The sequence below is a fragment of the Arvicola amphibius genome, chromosome 3 (genome assembly GCF_903992535.2).
Source record: "Arvicola amphibius chromosome 3, mArvAmp1.2, whole genome shotgun sequence".
NCBI classification, from domain to species: domain Eukaryota; kingdom Metazoa; phylum Chordata; class Mammalia; order Rodentia; family Cricetidae; genus Arvicola; species Arvicola amphibius.
In genome coordinates this window covers 100,755,468-100,777,877 of record NC_052049.1, presented here as the reverse complement: position 1 = coordinate 100,777,877, position 22,410 = coordinate 100,755,468, and the positions used below count along the sequence as shown (strand labels likewise).

At 46.8% G+C, this 22,410-nt stretch overlaps 1 protein-coding gene across 1 annotated transcript; it reads right to left on the bottom strand.

Moving 5' to 3' along the window:
- Positions 1–17,107: 17,107 nt before the first annotated feature.
- Kcnj1 (potassium inwardly rectifying channel subfamily J member 1) lies at positions 17,108–20,506 on the bottom strand. The gene is made up of 2 exons (XM_038324367.1): positions 20,471–20,506; positions 17,108–18,247 (listed from the first exon to the last, which is right to left on the bottom strand). Exons 1-2 carry the CDS (start codon positions 20,504–20,506, stop codon positions 17,108–17,110), a joined length of 1,176 nt encoding a protein of 391 aa, XP_038180295.1.
- Positions 20,507–22,410: the final 1,904 nt, after the last annotated feature.

Below are 22,410 nucleotides of genomic sequence, written 5' to 3'. Positions count from 1 at the left end.
TGCTTTTCACATTTATAATGAGAATGGTGGTTTCCATTAGGCATATTGAGTACACGTCCTTCCTTACCAATGCCCAGTCTTTGCTCTCTGGACCCTCCCTACCCACATGGGACAGGTTCCTCTCTTGTCGAAATCAGCTTCATGGACCTCTCCTCATTCCATCCCAGTGTGTGCGTGTCATCTTCAGCCTGTTCCAACTTAACATCCCATGCCAGGTTACCCCTCAATAAGAACATGTTTTTAACCTGCTGGACTCCCCCACATACCACACCACCGCAACTTGTTTTGCTCCGCTGAGCACGAAAACGCACACCGGGCCACCTCTGTGTCTCTGCAAGCTGACCCCTGTCTGACTCAGCCACACCTACAGCTTCAGGAGGCAAAGGGATTGAAGAGGCAGGATAGATAATAAGATGTATTCATCTGTGGCTTTCATCTGCCTTGATTTACACACATATGCATGCATTTTCTGAGCTAGAAAATATCCAAAATGGAGGAAAATAGGGGAAATAGGTATTATAAATTGGCTTTCTCTTAATTATCTTACATTCCATTATAATTTTTTATAAATGATAAATTTTTATATTTCTCTGTCCAGGAAAAAAAAAAACACGGAGAAAGAGATGGGAACAGGAGAAGGGGGTAGGGCTTGGAAGTGTGGAAAATCAATGTTCTGAGTTACGATGTTACTGTCTTGGACAGAGATTGGAGTAAGGGACGCATGACTTTTAAATCACTTTTGGTTGTTGAGCAATACAGCGGCAGAGCACTGTGAAAGCACAGGTTCTCTGTGTTTAAAAGCTTATGTTCTCCACTGGACAATAAGGAGAAGAAGGGCAAGGACTGCGTCTGGCTGCGTGCCTGGCTTACAGAAGGCTCCAGTGCATGTCTGTTGTTTATCAAGTTGCACCTGCTGGACAGAAAGGGTCCAAGGCCCAGCTGAGAGACAAGATGGAGTGTCGGGTCTGTTCCATTCCTGCTAACACTGAAGACATTGCAGAGGGATAAAACGACGCAGCCAAAGCATTGGACTACACCGCCATTGTATCTTGCTAGCAGTTGTTACTAAACCTTTCTTGGTGTTAATTGTTTTCCCCCAGTAGATGCAGTATTTCTTTCCTCACTGATTATTATACTGCCCAGAGCCCCTGGTTTCAAGAAATGTTTAATCAAGCATTACATATATCCTAGCAATACATCCCAGACACCTCTGCTTTTCCTGACAGTTTCACCTTCCTCTGCTTTTTCTCTGTCTTTTTTTTAATCCACAAAGTTAACTTATCACACAATTTTCTGCCTAATGTAAAGGTTTGTCATTTAGAAAAATAGCATAATAGAACATACAACTATCGGGAAACCAATTTATGTCAGACATCCCTCTGAGAACTCTGAGCTGTGGGGACGGCAGGGTACCCATAGGGGTAGCGAACAGAGAACCAATGTGGACTTGTCGCTAGTTTCTGCGTAGCTAAGTTCGTTGGGCGATAGCTTAAACCTGCCCCCCAAAGAGTATTTCTAGAAGAGTCTCAGCCAGCTCTTTCACCAGATCTTTACAAAGTAATGATTCCCATCTAGACTCTAAGACCCCAAACTCCAATGAATCTAATTTTTCAGAGGCTCAGTTGAACAATTGCAGTAGTAGCGATTGTGGCCAGAGCCCTCATAGGTAAAGGGAATTGAATAAAGAAGAGAATAAACCAGGGGTTTCCATCCTCACAATGAGTTGCATTGCCAAAGACAAATTGGTTCCCCCAGGTTGCCCTGTACTGAGCGGATCTTCATTGCTCCAGGATCTAGGCCCCTTTCCTCTGCAGAGAAATGAACTGGTTAATCCCAGATACGATCTATTGAGCATCTGTAGTTTCCCAAAAACTCCACCAGGCTATAAAAAAAAAATCACATTTGCATACACATGCATGTAGGTTAAATCTTGCTCTACAAGAAATACCTTGTCTTCAAGAGGTCAGTTATCCAGATGATTGACAGCTAACTACAAGTGGCATGGATCCAAACACAATGGAGAGAAACTGAGTTAAAGCAGCGACCTTATAACATATGCAAGAGGTCCCTGGGGAGAAGGGGCTATTCCACTTCCAGCATTTGGGGTAACAGATGGACTAGTGTCCTTTACACATAAGGGTCTGTTCATTGTCCTGGGGAAATATCGCCCAAAGATGAAGGGATTGCACTGCAGTCTCCCTAAATCCTAACCACCCAGATCTCGGGAGAAAAATAGCCAGATTGGCCTAACTATGGAATTTCCTTGTCTTGGTGAATTTACGACGAAAAGATGACCCAAGTCACAACTGCTGACTGCACAGCAAATTCAATTACCCCAAATTCCAACACACTGTCCTGCTTCCTGTCTGTCACCCCTTTCTTATCATGATCTTTTTTGGGGCCATGAACCCCCCTGTGTCATCTGCACCCATGTTAATCTTTCTGTAGAAAGATGCAGCGCCGAGAAGCAATCCCAAGGACATCTCCCCGGGGGAAGAACACCACCTGCTTGATGAAGCACAGTGACCCAGCCTCAGCCCCAGTCTGGCCCAACCCACACAAACAGTGAGTAAATCATCCCTGGCCCCTTTCCGGCCATCTCCGAGGACAAAGAAAGCAGCATTGGGATATAAAGCAGCATGGAGGGGTGGGGTACAGGATAAGGCAGGGGGCAGCCTAGAATTAGTTTTATCTGCTGTGTTTTTCACCATGGTTGTGCCAACCCCATGCCTCTCTGACGACCCTCCACCCTGCCAACCTGACCACATAGGAACAAGGACCATCTCTGCACTGGTTACCAGACATGGCAAGCTTTGTGGAGAACTGTGAAAGCACTGTAAACCTTCCTCTGGGTGGCTGGGGCAAGAGCTCAGGAGTAAAATACTTCTTGTGCTACCCTAAGGAGCCGACATTGCTCCTCAGCACACGCTCATAAAAGATGGGCATGATAGTTAATGCCTGCACTCCAAAAACTAGGGAGAAAAAGACAGAAAGATCTCTGAAACTCAGTGGTTAGATAGTCTGGCCTATGTCTGTACCAGACCAAATGAGAGAACCTATTCAAAAAAAACCAAGATGAACGGTTCCTAAGGAATGACATTTGAGGTTGACCTCTGGCCTACACACACACACACTTGTGCGCGCAAACACACACACACACATGCAAACACACAAACACACACATCATCCCTGGTAGACAGGAACCTTGAAAGACTAGCCAGGGTTTCTCCCCAGATGGGGTTGTGGATATGGCAAACATCCTGACTGGTCAGCCTGCCAAAGTCAGGACAGCACGTTGGATGGAAGGACCCAGTGCAACATCTCTCATGAGCATCCTGGCTTTCTAAAAGGTATTTGGCTTCTACGCTTCACCCCGAAATAGTAAATTAAGCTTTGGAAAGCCTACAAATGTCATATTTTACCAAATGACTACACATCACCACCAGGTCTAAAGTACAGCGTGCCATTTGGAGGGTGGAGAGGAATAGTTGTTGATTTTCATTTGATCCTTAACACAACACATACGGTAGTGGTTTTCATAGCTGAAGGCTCCAAAGCTCTGAGAGGACCAGGAGTGGGTGAACTTGGGCCCTGGCCTGTGGCTGTAGCTTCTGGGATGTTGTTTGAACTGAGCAGCCTTTTCTGCCCTTCTCTACCGGTGTCTGCCTCCTTGGATGTCTGCTCTACAGAGAACAGGTACCCAGAATCAGAGCTGTTCTCACCCGAAGTACTTCACAGTTTTCAAAGCATGGTGGCACCCTAGGTTTTACCCACTAACTCTTTTATTGTCTGTTACTCCGCAAGCTCCACAGGAGCTGGGTGTTGTCTGTTCTCTTCCCTGCTGCAGCCCCAAATGCTGGCCCACAGTAATTATGGACAGGCTTTCTTTGTTAATATTGTTCTTGTTTTGAGACAGGTCTTGCCAGTCTTGAACTCTAGTTTGGGAGTTTCTTCAGTGTCAACCTCCAAATTAATGGCTCTGTCATAGGGAGCTTTAGCTCCTAGAGGGGATTCCTGGGTAGCAGCTCCTTTCTTCCTTGGGAGGAACCTAGATGCTGTTTTGTGGAACAGCAGTAACTGCTTTGGATTTTCTAGAAGCTACCTTTGTAGCAACATTTGGTCTGCCAAAATAAAAGCTTCCAGTTGTTTCTTTTGTAAAAGGTTCCTGGAAGGGCCCAGCCCCTCCATCAAGCGGCACCCCCTTGAGGTTGGAGCCGCCCACCTGACAGGGCCAGAGCCCACCTCCCTCCTGACCACCCAGGCCTCGACTCCCTGCCGCCCCTACCCGGGTCCCTGCACCAATCCTCCGTGAATCTAGCCCATTTAAAATGCCCTTTAAAAAGGGCTCTGTTTGGGTGAGTTCTTGGGCTCTCCTAGAGAGCAGCAGATTATCTGAAAATAGGTGTTATTGATTACAACCAGGTGGTCTTTGTGGAAAGGGGGCCACTCGAACCAAAATAAATATTTGCCAGCACAAAGAACAAGCCGGCCCCTGTTGCGGGCGGGGGCGGGGCTGCGGCCGTCGGCACTGCCCTGTCGGCCCGCGGGTCGGCGGCCGGGATTGTGTTTCTTCAATTAGGAGCGAGGCGCGGGGGCAGGAGCACAAAGGCCCCCCCCAGCCTCCCACACCCGGCCCCGAAGCCCGAGCCATTGTATTTGTTTTGGCTTTCTGGCGCACTCCTTAGTATTTATTTCTTTTCCCTCTGTTTTATTTTTATTTTCAAATTGCCGGCCAGGCTGGATGCCGTCCATTCACCCCGCTGCCTTGGAGCGCGGCGCGCAGACTGCCGGAGCCGACTCGCTGGACCCGGCGGCTTGCCCGCCTCCTGTTCTCGGGGTCAGGGCGCTGCCCCGGGCGCGGGGGCTCCGGGGACGACCGACTCCGGGGCTACTGGGGGTGCAGGTCGGGCTGGGGTGGGGGTGGGGCAAGGACAGTGGAGGAGATCCAGGTATGGGGTGAGCCGGCTGGGGCCCAGAGAGACCCACTTCCGAGTGAGTCCCTAGCGAGCTGGCAGTGATGATAGCGTTTTCTCGAAAGGATATTAATTCGGGGTGAGATCTGGAGGTCAGTTCAGGAAACAGCTTGAAACCTCCTTGAGGTCCTGTCTCCACTTCCCCTGCCTTCTGTCTAGGGCAGCGCAGACATTACTGTCTCGAGAGGGTGAGGGGGCGCTCCCCAAGCTCTGAGAACTCCCCTTTTACCTAAATCTTAGAGCACTGCAGGTGTCTAAGGACGTCACCGACGGAGAGACGGGAGTGCAGGAAAAGCGCGCAGCGGTGGCAGGGGGCGGCGGGAGGGAGGGGCGGTCCTCTGTTAGTTTAAGAAGTTGAGTATAAGTATGGGGGCTATCAGCAAACTGTAGGAAAGGTTCTGAGAGCCCCCACCTGGCAGCCAGAGAGAGCTGTCTGGCCAAGGGTAGACAGCTGAAGGCTACAAAGGGTTTGCGAAAAAGGGACCCAGGGAGGGCTAATTCTGAGAGATTCTAGGAGACAATGTAACCAGAGAGAAGAGAGGCAAGCAGCCCGAAAGAGAGATGGTGTGAAGCACAGGTGTCAAGGTGAGGGTCGGAGCAAAGGTGTCGGAGGTTGGAGAGGCAGTGCGAGAGGGCTCCCTGGCTTCTGTGGCTTTGTGTTACACACTCGGTGCGGTGTGTCCTTGCTCATGAACAAGTTGCAAACCACTTCTTCCCTCGGGGAATGCCACTGCTTGGCTAAAGAACACATTCCTGGCCCTGTGGTCTGCCGTGAAGCTAGTGGCCTTTTTGTTAGTGGTGTTAGAAAGTTTCATAAAGGAGAATTTCAGAACAATGAATCATACCATTGTGTCTATCATAGTTCTTTGAGCAACGTGCTCCAGGGCAGCTTTGTAGAGCCAGGATGATTTTCCAACAACTCAAATGAAATCCAGGACATGGAAGGACAGGCATAGGTTCCCCCATCACACTGTGTACTCAGGGTGAGGATGCCTCAGGATTCAAGGTAACAGAAAATGTCCAACCAAGGTAGAGATTTAATCATGAGCATAGCAAAGCCCGGGTTTGTAATAACAGGATTGCTCAGGAGATCTTTGTAACCTCACTTCTGATAAAATTGTCATCAACCTCAGAATATCCCAGGTGGTGACCATGTGTAGATATTTTCAAGTGGAAATGAATTTAAAGCATTTGTTCCATTGGCTTCATCAGTCAGGAACCAAGTATCTTGGGATCTTCTAGGTCCTTGGAATCTTCTAGGATACTGATGATCCTAATTCCAGAAGTCTGCAGAGGGACCCAAGCGTGGTGTGTTCATACCAATCACTCGAGGGGATCGTGGGCACAGCAAGGCCTAACAGATCAGTTCCCACCTCAGTAGTGCCCTGGAAGCTTTAAAAGCAGGCCCTTGAAGGAACCAAAGGTGGAAGCCTGTGACCGATGGCATTTGCTGATTTCCAGGGCGTTTCACCACTGCAGCTATCCAGGTACAGATGTGCCAGTTCTGAATGCAACTCTATGAGGAGATTCCCCTAGTCAGCTCTCGTACAAACAACATTCTTCCCAGAGACCCACAGAAGTGGGTACAGCCCCTTAAGGGACAGAACCAAGAGAGGACCCAGACTCAGGGCTCAGTCCCCACATGGAGCTGCTTAAATCTTTAATAATGATGCGGATGATAGAGAAGTATTTGGTTAATAGTCTTCTGGGGTGCTCCTCTAGGGAGAACGTTCCTGAAGGTGGGGTTATGATTGCCTTCTTCATAGCTACCTCCCTCCAGCCTTTGCTGTTCCCGGAGCCACTGGCTCCCAAAACACACTGTATGAGTGAATGAATGAATGAGCAAATGAATGCACTTGTTGCTACTTTGGAGTCATACTTCATACAAATACATTTATATGTAGATATGCATATACACAAGAATGTTATACTCCCAAAATATACCAAATGTCAATATAAAGCATAAGCAAAAATGCTCATGATTTTTAGTTTGTATTTCTTTCACTTGACACTTTGAAGACATCATATAAAATCACCCCTTATCTATATCTATTTATTTATTTGTTTTTCATGAAGTTTTTACTATAATGTTCAGGTTGCTCCTGGATTCAAGTGATCCTCCTTTTTCGGCCTTCTGAGTAGCAGTGCCTACAGCTATATGCCCATGAGATTTGCAAACAGGGCCTGCGGTATGCTGGATTCTCACGTTCTCCACTTTGCATGTGCCTCCTTCTCTGGAACACCTCGCTCTTTTGATCCTCAACTTCATCTTCCTCAGGTACTAATCTCCTGTCTATGTCCCAGGCTTCCTCTTAACAGCTTCCCAGCAGGATCTCTCTCCTTAGGGCAACGACCCTTGAGCTAGCTCCACCTCAGAGAAGCATGTTTCCTTTCAGAAGCCTTGGTCTATGAATTCTCATTGTGTTTGTTTTCTGTGTCTAGAACTTTGCTCAGTGTCTAAGTATGTATTGAAATTGGGCAGCATTTCACCCTGTTTGGGTGCGTGCTGCATTCCTTGCCTCCTGGCTGTGGCACAGTTGGGCCCTCATCACTACAGGTACTACTGGAAGAAACAACTTTATGTGAATTAAGTTGTTATGTGTCTGTGGTCGTGATAATCCCATCCCAGAGGCGCTCACTGTATAATCAGCACTGTTTGCACAGATGTTCTCCTGGTGTTCCCACAGCTCTGTGTGGCTCTTTTCATTATCATCATCTTGCTGATGAAAGATTTCCAGCCTCAAGAGGTCCAGTGACTCACCAAATTCATATGGAAGCCACTGGATGCCAGGATTCTACTGCAAGCTCCCAGACAGTGGGAATTGCCTACTGCTTAGCAAGGAAAACCCATGGATTTTAACATAGGTTGTCTTGTGCTTGTACCAGAGTGAGGTTCTGTCTCCTACACTTGTTACAAGGGATGAAATGGGAAAATACTTACAAAGCACTTAGAACACTGTCTGCCAATAATAAACCCCACATAAATGTTTCGCACATAGATCCATATGTGCCTAGCCCTGACTGGGTCATGAATTTGTGGGTGTCTTCACCCTCAGCCTCAGTTTCCTAATCTGTAAGATGGGTGGTAGAAACAGTATTTCAGCCTTGTAAGGTAGCTTGAGAAGTACATAGGATCTTGTATATACGGATGGCAGCATTTCTGCATTTACACCACAATCGAGTTTTCTGAAACTTTTCATTTTATCAGCCCCAAAACGATAGGCCACACATATGTGTGTCTCCCCATTAAATGCTGTAATTGTTATAATGGCTATCATTATAATGGCTACTAAAGAGCTGGTATACTACTTCTACCAGGTCAGGCTTACATTTGGGATCTGGAGGTACATGGCGCCACCTGCTGGCCATTAAGTACACCTCGCAGAGAGTGCCAACTTGCTTGTGCGTGCCTCCCGGTGGGCTCCCTTCCTCCCCTTTTCCCCTCCTCTCCACTTGGCTCAACAGTATTTCCTGTCCTTACTCCCCAGGCATCTGGGCAATGTCTGGAGCTTGGGGCCAGTCAAGAGAAACGCTTGGGGCCCTTGGTTTCTCCAACTATGAATTAACAGTCTAAGATTGGGGTGTGTTCAGCTTTCATTCACTGCTGAGCTGGGTTTCTGGGGCTAAGGGGAGCAATGAAGCAGCCTTGGGAGGAAGGTTGCGATGACTTCAAGGGAGCATTGAGTCAAAGCAAAGGAGATGAGATTTAAGGCAGGGAAGAGGGTTCAGGCCAAGGGGGTCAGGAGCATGGTGTGGGGTATATACTTTGGGGTGCTTTCTTCAAAGCCTCTGAGTTTCACACAGTACCCCCCACACACATTGCAGTATGTCCTCCAGCACTATCACTGGTTCTGGAGGCACCTGGCCTCGGCCTCAGGTGACAGTGAGGGTATCTGAGGCCATATGGGAATAAATGTGTTTCTTAGAGTCCAACTTTTACGTCATCTAAACACAGCTTCCTTGGTGGCCCCAGCCGTGGCGCAAGTAGTAACTCACCTCCTATGTCCTCATAGAGGAAGATAGCACCTTAACTACACAGAGCAACCTCTCATGTGTGGTGAGAGTCTCAGGCTCCTTGAATGTGTGAGCAGACGCCTTCTTGCCTCTGGTACCCAAAGAAACAGTTCAAGGGTGTGATGTGTCTCCATTCCCCAGACTTGCTCTCCGCGCCCCCTTCCTTTTTGCTGCCCCCTTCCAGGTGAGTTTCCCTTCAGAAGCAATGATCCCATGAATGGAATTTGTGGGGTAACCTCAAGAAAGTCAGATATGTAAGCGCCTGGAAGTGCAGAAGGCAGAAGCCCTAGGCTCCAATGCCTACTTGCCTTCTCTGTAGTTTTGGCATCCAGGTGTGCCAGAATAGCCTCTGAGCCTCAATTTTTCCTCCTGCCCTGCCATGCAAGCCTGACCATCATTTCCCAGAAGCCTGGGTCAGTTCTGTTAGTCTGAGGCATGTGCCCACTAGTGGTCCAACTCTCTGCCCCTCGCCTTTCCTTATTTCAAATTTACCCCTCCCAGTAAGTCCAGATAAGCTGCCAAGAAGACTTTGTCTCCTCCACCACACTCAGCATTTTGGGGGTGGGGGAGAACAGGATGATACAAGAAACAATACAACAAGGAAAAGTTCTCCTATCGAGGCTGGATGTGGCAACCCAGCAGGAGGAAGAGAGTATCGAGAGCAGGCGAAAGGGTCAGAGACAACCCTCACTCCAACTGTTAGGAGTCTCACAGGAACTCCAAGCCACAGCTATAACAGATACGCAGAGAACCTGGTGCACACCCATGCAGGCCCTAAGCTTGCCCCTTCAGTCTCTGTAAGCCCCTGTGAGCTCTGCTTAGTTGATTCAATGGGCCAGGTTCTCCGGGTGTCCTTCATCCCCTCTGACTCCTACAGTCTTTCCTCCTTCTCTTTCTCAGGCTTCCCCATCTCCAGCAGGAGGGACCCGATGGAGACCTCTGATTTATATTCTCTCTCCACACAATGTCTGGCTGTGGGTCTCTGCACCCCTCCCATCTGCTGACAATGAGTAGAGCAGAAGATCATTAGGAGTCATTTAGTTGGTTTCGGGGAGTTGGTTTGGTTTTGTTTACCAGTTGTGTTTGGTCTCTGAGCTCCTCTTCCTGGCCATCTAGGCAGGGTAGGGCATGGGCTTTCTCCCGTGGCATGGGCCTCAAATTAAACCAGGCATTGGGTGGCCATTTCCACATGTTCTGTACTATCATTGCCCCAGCACATCTTGCAAGCAGGACAGATTGTAAGGGGAGGGTTTTGTAGCTGGACTGGTGTCCAGGTTTTCCTTTTTGTATCTTCTAGCCCTGGAAAGACTAGCGCGACCTCTCTGTGTTCAGCGGGTTGTGGGGAAGTTGTTCCCAGCAGTGGGGCCCTGTGTCAGTTTCCAGAAAGTAACCTTCTGTCCTAGCTTCAGCCTGCGCTGTTTAGGGATCTTCACAGGACCTTCTTGGTCAACAACCCAATTGAATATAAGCCAGCATTAGAAGCCTTGTCCGGCTACAAAAGATGGCCAGTTCAGGCTCCTGTAGTACTAGGAGTCCTCACTATGGTCACCCTCATAGATTCCAGGAAGTTTCCACAGCTTCCTCCCCATAGCCCCAGTTCCATCTGTCTCTCCCTGCACTATCTCCCTCCGTGCCCCCACCCTCACCTTATCCTGTCCCCACCACCCTCAGGCCACACTCAGAATCTATTCTGTTTCCCCTTCCCAGGGAGAACTGCTCACTCAGCATTTTCTTATACTTCATTTTTAACATTTATTTACTTTACCAATTTCATTGATTTTTAGTTGTAATGTGCTCATGCATGAAATTTTACAGTAGTGGATTCCCTAAACACTTTATGAACCTAATTAAAAGATAGTTACCAATAGTACCATGGAAATTGAATCTCCCTTTCCCAGGCCATGCCTGTACAGGAGAAAAGATCCCTGTCTTGACTTTACAATCAGCCCAGATGTGAATCTTGAAAAGCCGCTAGGCCCAAATAGATTATTTGACACTGGGGAACCCTGATTCTATGAGTCCAACTTAATCTTAGGGTGGGTGGGTAGATTCAACCTTGTCAAAGGAGCAGGCTTTCAGAGACACAAGACAGCCACATCCAGAGCCTCTTGGGTCCACAACGGCAGGGCCAGGTCCTAGCAGCTACTGCAAAGTGGCATGAGAGGGAGGTCCTGTGGATGTTGGTACTCTAGGCAAGCATCCCTAGATAGTATGAGAGGGAGGTCCCGCGGATGCTGGTACTCTAGGCAAGCATCCCTAGATAGTATGAGAGGGAGGTGCCGCGGATGCTGGTACTCTCAGCAAGCATCCCTAGATAGTGATCTTAAGAAGGTATTGCTACGTGACAAAGCACACTGAAGGACAGGGCTTCCATAATGCTGCCCACTGTGAAAGAAGCAGGGCGTAAATGCACATGTATGGCTTGTATTTCCCAAAAGGAAACCACGTAGTGACCTACTTCCCAGCATAGTGACTATGCCAAGAATGGCACGCTGCACATTACAAAATACTTAAAACAGAGAATTTGAGAGGTTCTCACCACAAATAAATCACAATACTGAGCTGGTTGTGATGGAAAATGCCTTAGTCCTAGAACTCAGAGACAGAGGCAGACAGAGCTCTTTGAATTCGAGACCAGCCTGGTCGAAGTATTAAGTTCCAGGACAGCCAGGAATATATAGACTCTGCCAAAACTAAAGGGGGGGGGGGGGAGAAGAAAAGAAAAAGGAAAAATGATAAATATTGGAGAAGATGGCCGTGCAATGTGTGTAGCTTGATTTGATCATTGCGCAGTGATCACGGGGATCAAAGTATCACATTGTTCCTCATAAAGGTATACAATTATTATTTATAAGTTACAAATAAGATTTCAGAGCCAGGCGGTGGTGGCGCACGCCTTTAATCCCAGCACTCGGGAGGCAGAGGCAGGGGGATCTCTGAGTTTGAGGCCAGCCTGGTCTATAAGAGCTAGTTCCAGGACAGGCTCTAGAAGCTGCAGGGAAACCCTGTCTCGAAAAAAAAAAAACAAATAAGATTTCAGAATATGAAAGTCAGTGAGTTAAAACTGTTGGCAGTGGTTAGCTTTACAGAATAAGGAGGGAGCAGAACATAGAGCATGAGGGTGCAAATGTGTTTTCTCAGCCCCAGACCATTGGTTGATGTGAGCAAGATCCCAGCTTCCCCATTAGGACAACTCCAGTCCCTGGATCACAATGACCTCAACTGAGCATATATAAGTTTAAAATAAAAATGCAGGGATGAGGGTCCTAATTTCTGTACCTGTGTAGTTTCAATGTGAGGTCTGTGTCCCTTGAGTTCACCCCCACCACTCCTGCCCCATGTTGGCAGGCGAGTCACTGTTCTTTCTACAAAGGAAATTTTCCATCTATTATTTTCTTCAACCCTTCAACCCTATTTCAAAAGTTCTTGTTTTAAAAAACTAAGAACACTGAGGCTCATGAAGCTGAGTTGTTTGTCAAGGCCCCTCATCTAATAGATAGTGCAGTTTGAACAAAAGTTCACTGGTAAATAAGAGACCAAATTCACTCTTAGTCACATAACCCTTAATTCATTAAAAAATATTGATGCTATAAGGGAGTATATTAGTACCAGAAATATATATAAGCAATGGAGAACATAGACGCTGATCTCTAAACATAACCCAGTTTTCTCTACTGGGTAGAATGGGAATATTATCTGTCTCTGCTCTGGAGAATGGAGTAAAATGTTACACAGTTTTTAATTATATGTACCTATAGCGTAAGTGTAAGGTCTAACTCTTGCTATGGGTGTGTATGTTCAGTCTACATAAGTGTTAAATATATGTATGCATATATATTTACAATTGGTTGCACTATTTGCACTGACTAGCTAGCCAAATCTGCAGGACACCTACAGGTCTGGATTCCCACTAAGCTTATTACCTAGAGCCCCAGAAAAATAAATAAATAAAATAAAGCTAGGAGTACTTGTTAAGTCTGGTCAGGGGCTATCCCATATGCTAACCTTGGTTCACTTTTCCCAAAGTGTACAACCAGGCAAAGGTCATGAGCCCTCTGTGGGTTCCAGGTTAATACACAATAGCGCTATGAGTTTTCTCAGAGGGCAGTAGGTCTATCTCGAGATTCAGAGAGGACAAATTAATAAACTCATGGCCTGTGCAGGTAGACTGACTGGGTCTGACTCCCAGCCTGCTCTTTGCTAGCTATTGATCTGGGCAGGATGCTTATTTCAGCTGCCTCACATGAAAAATAAGCAAATAATAGTACTGCCCCCACAAGGCTGTCGTGAAAGTTAAGGAAGGAGATGTGTTTAAGACTTCAAGCAGAACCTAAGGAAGGTAAACACTTAGAAACGGTCCCTAGGCAGGGTTTCTCCCTGCCTGAAGGATGCTTGTGTCTAGAATGTCCTGAGCTTTCAAAGGTAGGCTGGTTGGAGGCACGTGCTGGTCCCTAGGCCAGGGTGCGTACAAATCCCCTTCTGCAGGGCTCCTCTCCAAGAGTCCAGCTGTGTGCATCTGGCTGGAGAGATTAAATTATTTTTGAATTCCTAACCGAATGTTCTTTTAATGGAAACTTAATGACAGACATTGAAATAGATTTCCTCCCAAAGCCCTCCTCCCGCATGCCCCCCCCCACATGACTCGGGGTTGCGCAGTTCCAGATAACCTTTATTCCCTAGCCCTGGACTTTTATCTCCCCAGTGACATGCAGCCCTTGCTGGACAGAAAGAGGAAATTCCAGTCATTGTTCTTAAACTTCTGGCTTCCAAAATAAAATGCTCTATCTCCCCTGTCAAGCTTTGATTGACACACACTTCCTGTAATGGCAGACAGCAACGGCCCAGGGGTGGGGGCCTAGGGTTCATTTGCATTCTTGCCTTTAGATGTTTCCCTATTGTTTGTTCCAGAAAAAGGATGAGTCTCCATACCAGTCACAGAAGCACTGTTGAAGACTCATTTCTGGGTTTAAGAAAAACCTCCGTAAAGGATGAAGCCTAAGCCTTCCAGCCACGAAACCAGGAGGTTAAACCCTAACATCCTTAGTGGTGGAAATGGACATTCTGATACTCTCACTATGACTCGGGGGATCTTTTCTTTCTGCCCTTTAGCCTCCCGAATCTTCACCCTAAATATTGACCAGGAAGGTTCAAATGGGATCCAGTTCTCCATGTCAATATCTCTATAGTAACAGAGATGAGTTGGGCAAGCCCAAAGGGATCAGCACCAAGGACAAGTTTGACTATAGCAAAGTGCCATAGGATTCGGTTTTTCTTTAAGAAATATAGAACCTTTTTGGAAATGGATGAAGAACAGTAAATACAGTAAGACAGCTTGCTAAGAAGCAATAGCAGTTCTGATGTGGTCAGGTAGGGCCTATTGGGAAAAGGGTTTCTGGGCTGAACAAAAAGCTGACCTTTTACCCTGGCATTCGCCTACAACCCAGTTGGTCTTCCGATAACATCTGCTTCCCCTTCATTTTCTTTCCTGACTGATCTTCGTGCCCTTGTTGCCACTCTTTCTCCAGTGCCCAAGGCTCTTCATTCTGGTTTTGAGCCCCAAGCACTCCTGGGAACTCTCAAGAGTTGCCTGCCCCGATCCCCACTTCCTACAAACTTTATGAGATGTGTATCATAGGTCTAGCAAATTTGTATTAAAATGAGGAGACTCCAAGCGCTGAGTTCCTGGGTTCTGATAGAGCAATGTTTAGAAGTAACCCAGAAACATGCCAATGAGCTGTAGCCAAACCCACTGCCAGGGAGCAGCAGAGAGCAGAGCAGTGTATTCTGAGTGTGTGACCTGAATGGATACCATGTCTGCGGGTTTATAAGGAGCTGCAGAGTGGTAAGGGCTCGTCTGTGTATGGGCCAGCAGAGAATTCCAGCTCCCTTGGGCTTGTGATAGTTGATTTCTTCTAGCTTGGTCAGCAAATCATGTCGTGGATTCAAAGATTTACAAGCACAGAGTAACCGTCCGTGAGGGCCAGATGTGCTCCCCATTGCGGCCACTGACAAGGTGTGCACCGTAACCCCATCTGTTTCCAGGGGTCAGGACCATGGCAAGTGTGAGTGTGTATAGACCTGTGCAAACTCAACCCCTAACTGAGGAAAGCAGAGCTATCCCTACTCAGGGGTTTGTAGCTGCCTTCCTCTGCACCAAGATTCATGCTGGAGAGATGTGCTAGACCAGAAGGGGCGTGTCTGCAGCTTAGCTGATTTCCTCCTAGGAAGTCTAGACAACAAACGCTGGCAGTTTGCCTCCTTCCTGCCGGTCCCACCCCTCTCCAAGAGAAAGTCTACCTTGGTAAGAATATTTTTCTCAGTCATCCTGTCACAGTTAATGCATAGGTGACACTTTTTGCTCACGCAGTTTCAGAAATTTATTAATCACATACTGAAAATATTCTGACTTTTGAACAGCTTCGAATTCCACGTTCTTTTTTCAAGGCGCATTCAGAATAGCACAGGTGGGGAAGTGAACAAGTAGACATTCACATCGGAACCTTCCTTCGAAGTAAGCTCTCCTGCAAAACCGTTTCCTTCGGAAGACGTAGGGATGGCCCTCGTGGACAGAGGAGCGGCAGCATCCTGACTGTAGGGACTGTCTCATTCCCTCCTCCTTCGTACCTAGAGTTTCAGTTCAAGCACTAAACAGAGAAACACAGAACTATCCAGTGTTAGCATCGCACCCGCTTCCAGGCTGACTGCTTTCACAGTCGGTATCATCTTGTAAGAGCTAGGAACAAAAACTCTTTTAATAGACCCGTAGCCCCATAACCCATCCATTAAATATTATAAGAAATACCACCACAGATCTCTGTGTGTTTGTGTGTGTATAGATTAGTAGATCAGAAACTGGCATAAGATTTCTTCCTCATTCTCTACCTTATTTTTTTAATTGTATGTGTATGGTGCTTTGCTTTCATGTGTGTCTGAACACCTGATGTCCATGGAGGTCAGAAAAGAGAATCAGATGCCCAAGAACTGGAGTTACAGACGGTTGTGAAACATGTTCGTGCCAGGAATCAAACCTGGATTCTCTGGAAGAGCAACCACAGTATTTTTTTTACCACCTTCTCTCCAGCCCCTTCAAATTCTTTTTAAAGCAGTCTCGCTGAAACTGGACCTCACCCATTCGCTGGCCAGCAAGCCTCAGGCATCCTCCTACATCGGCCTTCCCAGTGCTAAAGTGACTGCTACCAAGTCAGGCTTTCTGTGTGTTTGCTGGAGGTCCAAACCCAGGTCCGTATGCTTGCACAGAAAGCTCTTTACAAACTGAGCCTTCTCTCCAGTCTCATCAGCAGCACTTCCAACCCAAACACTCTCCTTTGCAGGAGGAAGTTCATTTAGCATCTAGAGAATGGACGTGGCCTCTGTTTCATGGACCACAGGAGATTATTCAGGCCAAATTCTAGATGGACCACAGCATCTGGGTAAGTCACAAAGCTTGCTAGGGACTTCTTGCTCCTCTTTGCCTTGGGCTCAGAGAGGTGCAGAGTCACTGGATGATACTTTACTCCTTCGGAAACACGTGACCCAGACTCAGATGAAGGCTTCAAACACAGGCCCTTGAGAAGGTTCGTCATTAGTCTTAGAAGCCTTAGTCATTCTTTGTATGACTGTCTCATTGTCAGTGATTGGTTGGCTCACTTCCCCCAACTCAGGGGACAGATTTTCCGTTGATAAAAGTCTATTTTAAGATGAAAGTGGCATCTTTCTAATGCATAGAATCAAATGGGAAATATGGCTAGTTCGCGCAGCTATAGAAAGCTCCTAGCATCTTCCAGGAGTCCGCTAGGAGTATCTGCATTGCCCATCCATGCGACCTTGGATGACTTTGTCCCCATCAACACTGGATGAGCTCACACAGTCATAGGAAAGACACCAAATGAGTTCCTATGGCTTCCACATGCGAGCTTCAGTCACATCTGTCCATCAAATGCTCTCTTCTGCAGCCTTTAGAGCTATGACTCTCGTAGTCATAGCCATGGGGCTGAGGGGTGACCACGCTGGTAGCCTTGGCAGTTTCTCACCCTGCTTTGATACCCCCAACTGCTGGTCGCTCCAGAACACAGCCAGCCCCTAGGTTCACAGAAGGTTTTCTGCAGGTGAAAAAGCCACTGCTACATTTGGGTATCATCTGTCTCATCAACTTCAGACAGGACAAAGTTAGGGTTGTCGTAGCCCCTCTTCATCCTGGCTCTGGCGTCTTTCTCGTTGTAAAGGCACATGGCACAGTGAGGGGTTTCCACTTCCACCGTCTTACCAAAGTTATGGAAATCCACTCGGTACTTCCCTTCCCTGGTCTTGGATACTATGGGGACAAAACGGTAGCCCCAGAGCACTTCCTCTGGCACGTAGGATGTGCGGACCTGGCAGGTTGCGCTGGTGGATTCCACTGTGCCATCTAAAAAGACGACTAATTCAAAGTCCTGCTGGGGAAGCGTTTCTGCTGCCATGTGGAAGAAAGGACTGTGGTGGTCAATGACGTGGTAGATTGTCAGTGGGGAGATGAAGAACAAATTCTCATTGCCAGTATCGACGACAAAGTTGATATTGGTCTGATCCAAAATAATGGTCTCTCCTTCAGGAGTGATGGTGGTCTTCAGGAGCTTGCCATATATGTGACCGCCAATCAAAAGGCTCTTCCTAAGGTTAGCCACTCGGATGAGAAGGCAGAGCTTCCCACCACGCTTGCTGATCACTGCAGTCTTGCTGAAGGTGATGGTCTTCGCACGTTTTTTGGGTCTAGAGATCTTGGCTAAGATGGCGCCACACATGAAAGAATTGATGATCACCCCGAGAATGGACTGGAAGATGAGGAGGAAAATGGCAGTGGCACACTGTTCTGTCACAAACCTGAATCCATAGCCTATGGTCACCTGAGTCTCCAGAGAAAACAGAAAGGCTGCGGTCATGCCGTTAACATTTTCCACACAAGGAGTGCGATTGTCAGGTGGGTAGAATTCCGGGAGGTCCTTGTGAACATAGGCTACCACGTACCACAGGAGGCCGAATAGGAACCAGCTCCCTAGGAAGGCTGTGATGAACACGGTCATTTTGTACCTCCATTTGAGGTCAAGTACAGTTGTCCAGATGTCCACAAAGAATATAAACCTTGACTGCACATCTACATTGCCAAACTCTATGTTACACCTTCCATCCTTGGAGACCAGCCTTGCTCGTTGCCGTGAACGCCTGAATATGTGCGTGACAAACCATTTCCGAATATGTTTGAACATCCTCTCTGTCAGGGCCCTGATCTGAAAACACATCAAAGGGGGCAGGTAAGATTACAGTTGGAGCAGCGGTGATGTGGGTGACTCATATACTCAGCCACCTCTGAAAAGAGCATTCAAATCATCAGGCGGGTTAATCATTTGCACACACCAACTACTTTGTTCTGGGTGCCAGCGTAAATCTTACATGGCTGCTATGCCACATAAGTGGAGAAGATACCAAGTGGAATTACTAATAGCTAATGTGTTCAGGCATTTGCTGACCTCAGTCAGTCCCACAGGGATTTAAAAAATGGGGTCCCTGGCCGGGTGATGGTAGCACACACATTTAATTCTCACACTTGGGAGGTAGAGGCAGGCAGAACTCTGTGAGTTCAAGGCTAGCCTGGTCTACAAAGCAAGTTCCAGAACAACTAGGACTGTTACACGATAAAAACCCTGACTCAAAAAAAGAGGTGACCCATTATAATTTGCACTTTTGCTTATTGGATATTATGCAAATCATCTCCTCTGCATTAAAATATAACCTATTGCTATATAATAATTTTTGTGAAATCATAAGCCTAGAGCACTATTCGTATTTTCGTGATATATGAAATAATTAACTGAAAAAAGGAAATTCATCAATATATCCACTAAATTGTCTTGTCTGCTCTACCAATACATCAAGAGACATCCTGATCGATTTTAGTTCCTTCATTTAATAAATAAAAAGACTGGAAAATACTAAATGACTTCCCCCAAGTCATAACCCTCACCTGTGCCCACCAACTCAGTGCCAGTCATATTTCGGCTCACTTATCAAATACTCTAGCCTGAAGCTATGCTCCCTTAGAACACTTGAAGACTCCTTAGCAGAGCTCACAGCCGAGTAGGTAATCTCACAGACTCTGAGGATGCACATGCCTGTCCTAGCTCTCTCACATGTTCTGCCGAGACTTTCAACAAAAATAGAATGAGATTGGCCGTTGGTAGTCCACACTCCCCTCAGCTGGGCTCCACGCTGATGAACACTGACTTCACCTGACTTCACTTATGGTCTGTGAAGGTAGAACCATGTTTAACTCATTCCTAGATCTCACCTGCTAGTTCAGACTGAGTGTTTACTACTCTCTCCATCAGCGTGAGTGGGGTGATACAGGGACTGGATGAGGCCCTTCAGTGTGTGTGAGAGAGAAAGAAAGAGGGGGAAAGGGGGAAGGATGGAGGAAGGGAAGGAGGGAAGGAAGGAGAGAAAGAGAGAGAGAGAGAGAGAGAGAGAGAGAGAGAGAGAGAGAGAGATTGATTTCCAGCAAAACAGTGTTGGGGCTTTCCCCTAAACAGTCAACAGCAGTGAAACTCAAGGGTCTTAAGCCTAGAATACCTCTTCCTCTTCCCCCACCCCAAAAAATCAAGGTGTGCCCATTGTGGTTAACACTGTCTTTGTGGTATTTTTTTATTAAATGCAAAGATATTTTTAAAAATAGATCTCAAAATCCCCCTTGAAAAATGTGTTTGCTCATAAGAACTAGGAAGCGAAACCAGCTCGGTGACACATTTTAAACAAAAGCAATATTCCTCAGTGTCTTGTTCCTGGCCTTACCTCAGGTGAAAAGACAAGGGGCTGGACCAAGCAGAAACAGTGAGAAGCAGTGCACAGCCATAGCAGAGGGTTGAAATGGAAAGGCCGGGCTCCAAAAATAAGAACATGAAATAGATACCAAGAGAATTGTATAAGCTCTACACACCCAGAGAGCTCTGTCCATCCCTCACAGACCTCAACTCTCCAAGAGTCACAGGAGAGGATAGCCCCAGGTAGGGCACACACAGGGCAAAGGCTACTTCCCTGGTTCCTCCCTCCCATTGTTCATGCACCTAGGTGTAGCCTGGTCTGCACTTTCAAGTGGCAGATACACCTGCCAGGGTTCATGGAAGCTCACACTTCCTTACAGGTTGGCTCCCACCAGTTCTAAGACTGGCATTACCCACAGAACCCACACACCCTTCACCACATGTTACAATTCAAGATGACTTCTGAAACACCAAATCCCAAGTTTTTCGTCCCCTCCACCATTCTCCAACCTTTCTAAAATTTGCTTCACTTTGAAGGTGAAGGGTATTTCTGTAAAGTGAAGTCACGTCCCCAATTAAGTTTGGGTATTCCATGACCGTGCCAGCAAAATATGGCATTCACTTCCTGACCTTCCAAGTGGTAAAACAGGAGCAGCCAGCAGCCCACAGAGCTTTTCCCAGGCTGTCTGCACTTACCAGCACTATGGACACACTCCGTTCTGTAGCCTCCATCGTGGAAAAGCAAGCAAGTGGTGTTATTGGGAATTGTCTGTAGGAAGACTGACTTCTTTTAGAGCCAGACAAATGAACCATAAGCTTCTGAATGATGCTTACTTGGATTAGCTTTCAGCAGCTAACGAGTGGAGTCATGTGGTTTAAACTAACACAAATGATTGTACTCAGACCAAGCCTGGAGTTGGGTATATATAGATATATTTTTTTCAAGCCTCACATGGCTTGAATACCGTCATGCTAAAACATGACAAACCACCAGCTGAGATCCCGGGCAGCAAATGTGGATTGGATCCCAGCATGGCCCCCCTCTCTTTTGCCACGGTCTGTAGCCCTCTTGCTGTTCTCCTAAGTCGTGCCAAATAACTTTTGGCTAGAAACAATTAGTTATCATCAATCTCCCAGTCAATTTTCTGAAACATAATGAATACTAACCTTTCCGAGTGGTCAAAGATACAGGTGGATGGAGAGACATAGACGGGGACATGTTTGCAAGACAAGAGTAAGCTCATACCAGGAAGAAACAAGATACCATATTAATCTCCCTGTACAATAACCACTGTTATGTAAGACACTGAGATACTATTGTGGGGTTTCATCTGGAAAAACTGGACTTTACTGGAGGCGCACTTTACACGTACTGGATTAGCATATGGTGTTGATCTGTTTGATGAAAGAGTGAGGAGAACTAAGAAAGCAAGTAAATCCATCCACTCACCAAACCCATAGGCCACATGGCGGATCTGCTTTCATGCAGATCCCACGTTGCCAGGACCGTGTCATTTAATCTAATCACAGACAGAACCGATGTGCATTTATGAACAACTGGGCAATTAGAGATTATCTCCAGTGTCTTAGGTTATATAACGTGTCCCGGCTTTTAGGTTCCTTTCTATTGAAATCAGTAAATCTTAATAGCAAGCAAAGGGCTGCACATTAGCTAATGTTTACCCATGTATCCTTGGTGGCTGGCAAAACAAGTGGGTTGCATTATTGCCACTTGCTCTTTATGCCCCAGAGTTCTTGTTCCGTAAATAGGACATTTGCAGAAAGCAAGACTTTCCCAGACACTTGCTGCTCATTGGCTGTCTGCGTATTCCTTAGGATCTGAAAGATAAACAGAACCCTTGCTGTTCTCAAGGGGCTCACAGTCAGATGAGAAGGTGAGCTAACTATGTCGGAACTCAGTGTGGTTTATGTAACCCCATAAGTACAACTTTTCTATAAGATTTCCTATTAACTATGGATCTATCCTCTGAGGTTGTGTTTTGACCAACTGCAAACACCTTTCTGTATATATTAAACATATTCATCTATCATCAGTCCGTAGGGATATGCTGACACCACTGTGTGTACCAGTCACTGTGTTAGACATCACCTAAGTAATGGCTGATTGTCCATGTCAACATGCATCTCCCAGGTGGCCCAAGGGAGAGGAACAGATGAGTCCAAACAGACCTAGAGGACCGTGGCTGTGATAGGAAACAGCAGGTACTCTCCAGGGAGCCCCTATTGAGAGCAGAAGCAAACCCCTAAAGATGTGGTCTAGTCACAGGCAGCAAGGGCTTCATAAACTGTTGCTGAGTTATGATAAATAAATGGGTGGGTGTGTTTGTAAACGGTGAGAACTGATGGTTTCCCTTACTGCTCGGTAGCCATCGGCTCCCCCACCCAGAAGAGCTACTTTAGAAGTCCTGAAACAATGTAACAGTGAGACGTGTAACTGTGGCCACCCTGCATTTAACTGTGTGTGTGTGTGTGTGTGTGTGTGTGTGTGTGTGTGTGTGTGTGTGTGTGTGTGTGTGTGTGTTGTGTTGTGTGTGTGTGTGTCCTAGGCAAGAGCAGCAGAAGAAAAACAAGTGCATGGGAGAAGAAAGAAGACCCAAGATAACACACAGAAGAGA

Excerpts from the sequence above, each read along its gene's own strand:
- Kcnj1 (XM_038324367.1), bottom strand. The coding sequence starts at position 20,506 with ATGGAGGCTACAGAACGGAGTGTGTCCATAGTGCTG. Across the intron at positions 18,248-20,470 it reads GGAGTGTGTCCATAGTGCTG|ATCAGGGCCCTGACAGAGAG; the intron begins GTAAGTGCAGAC and ends ATGTGTTTTCAG.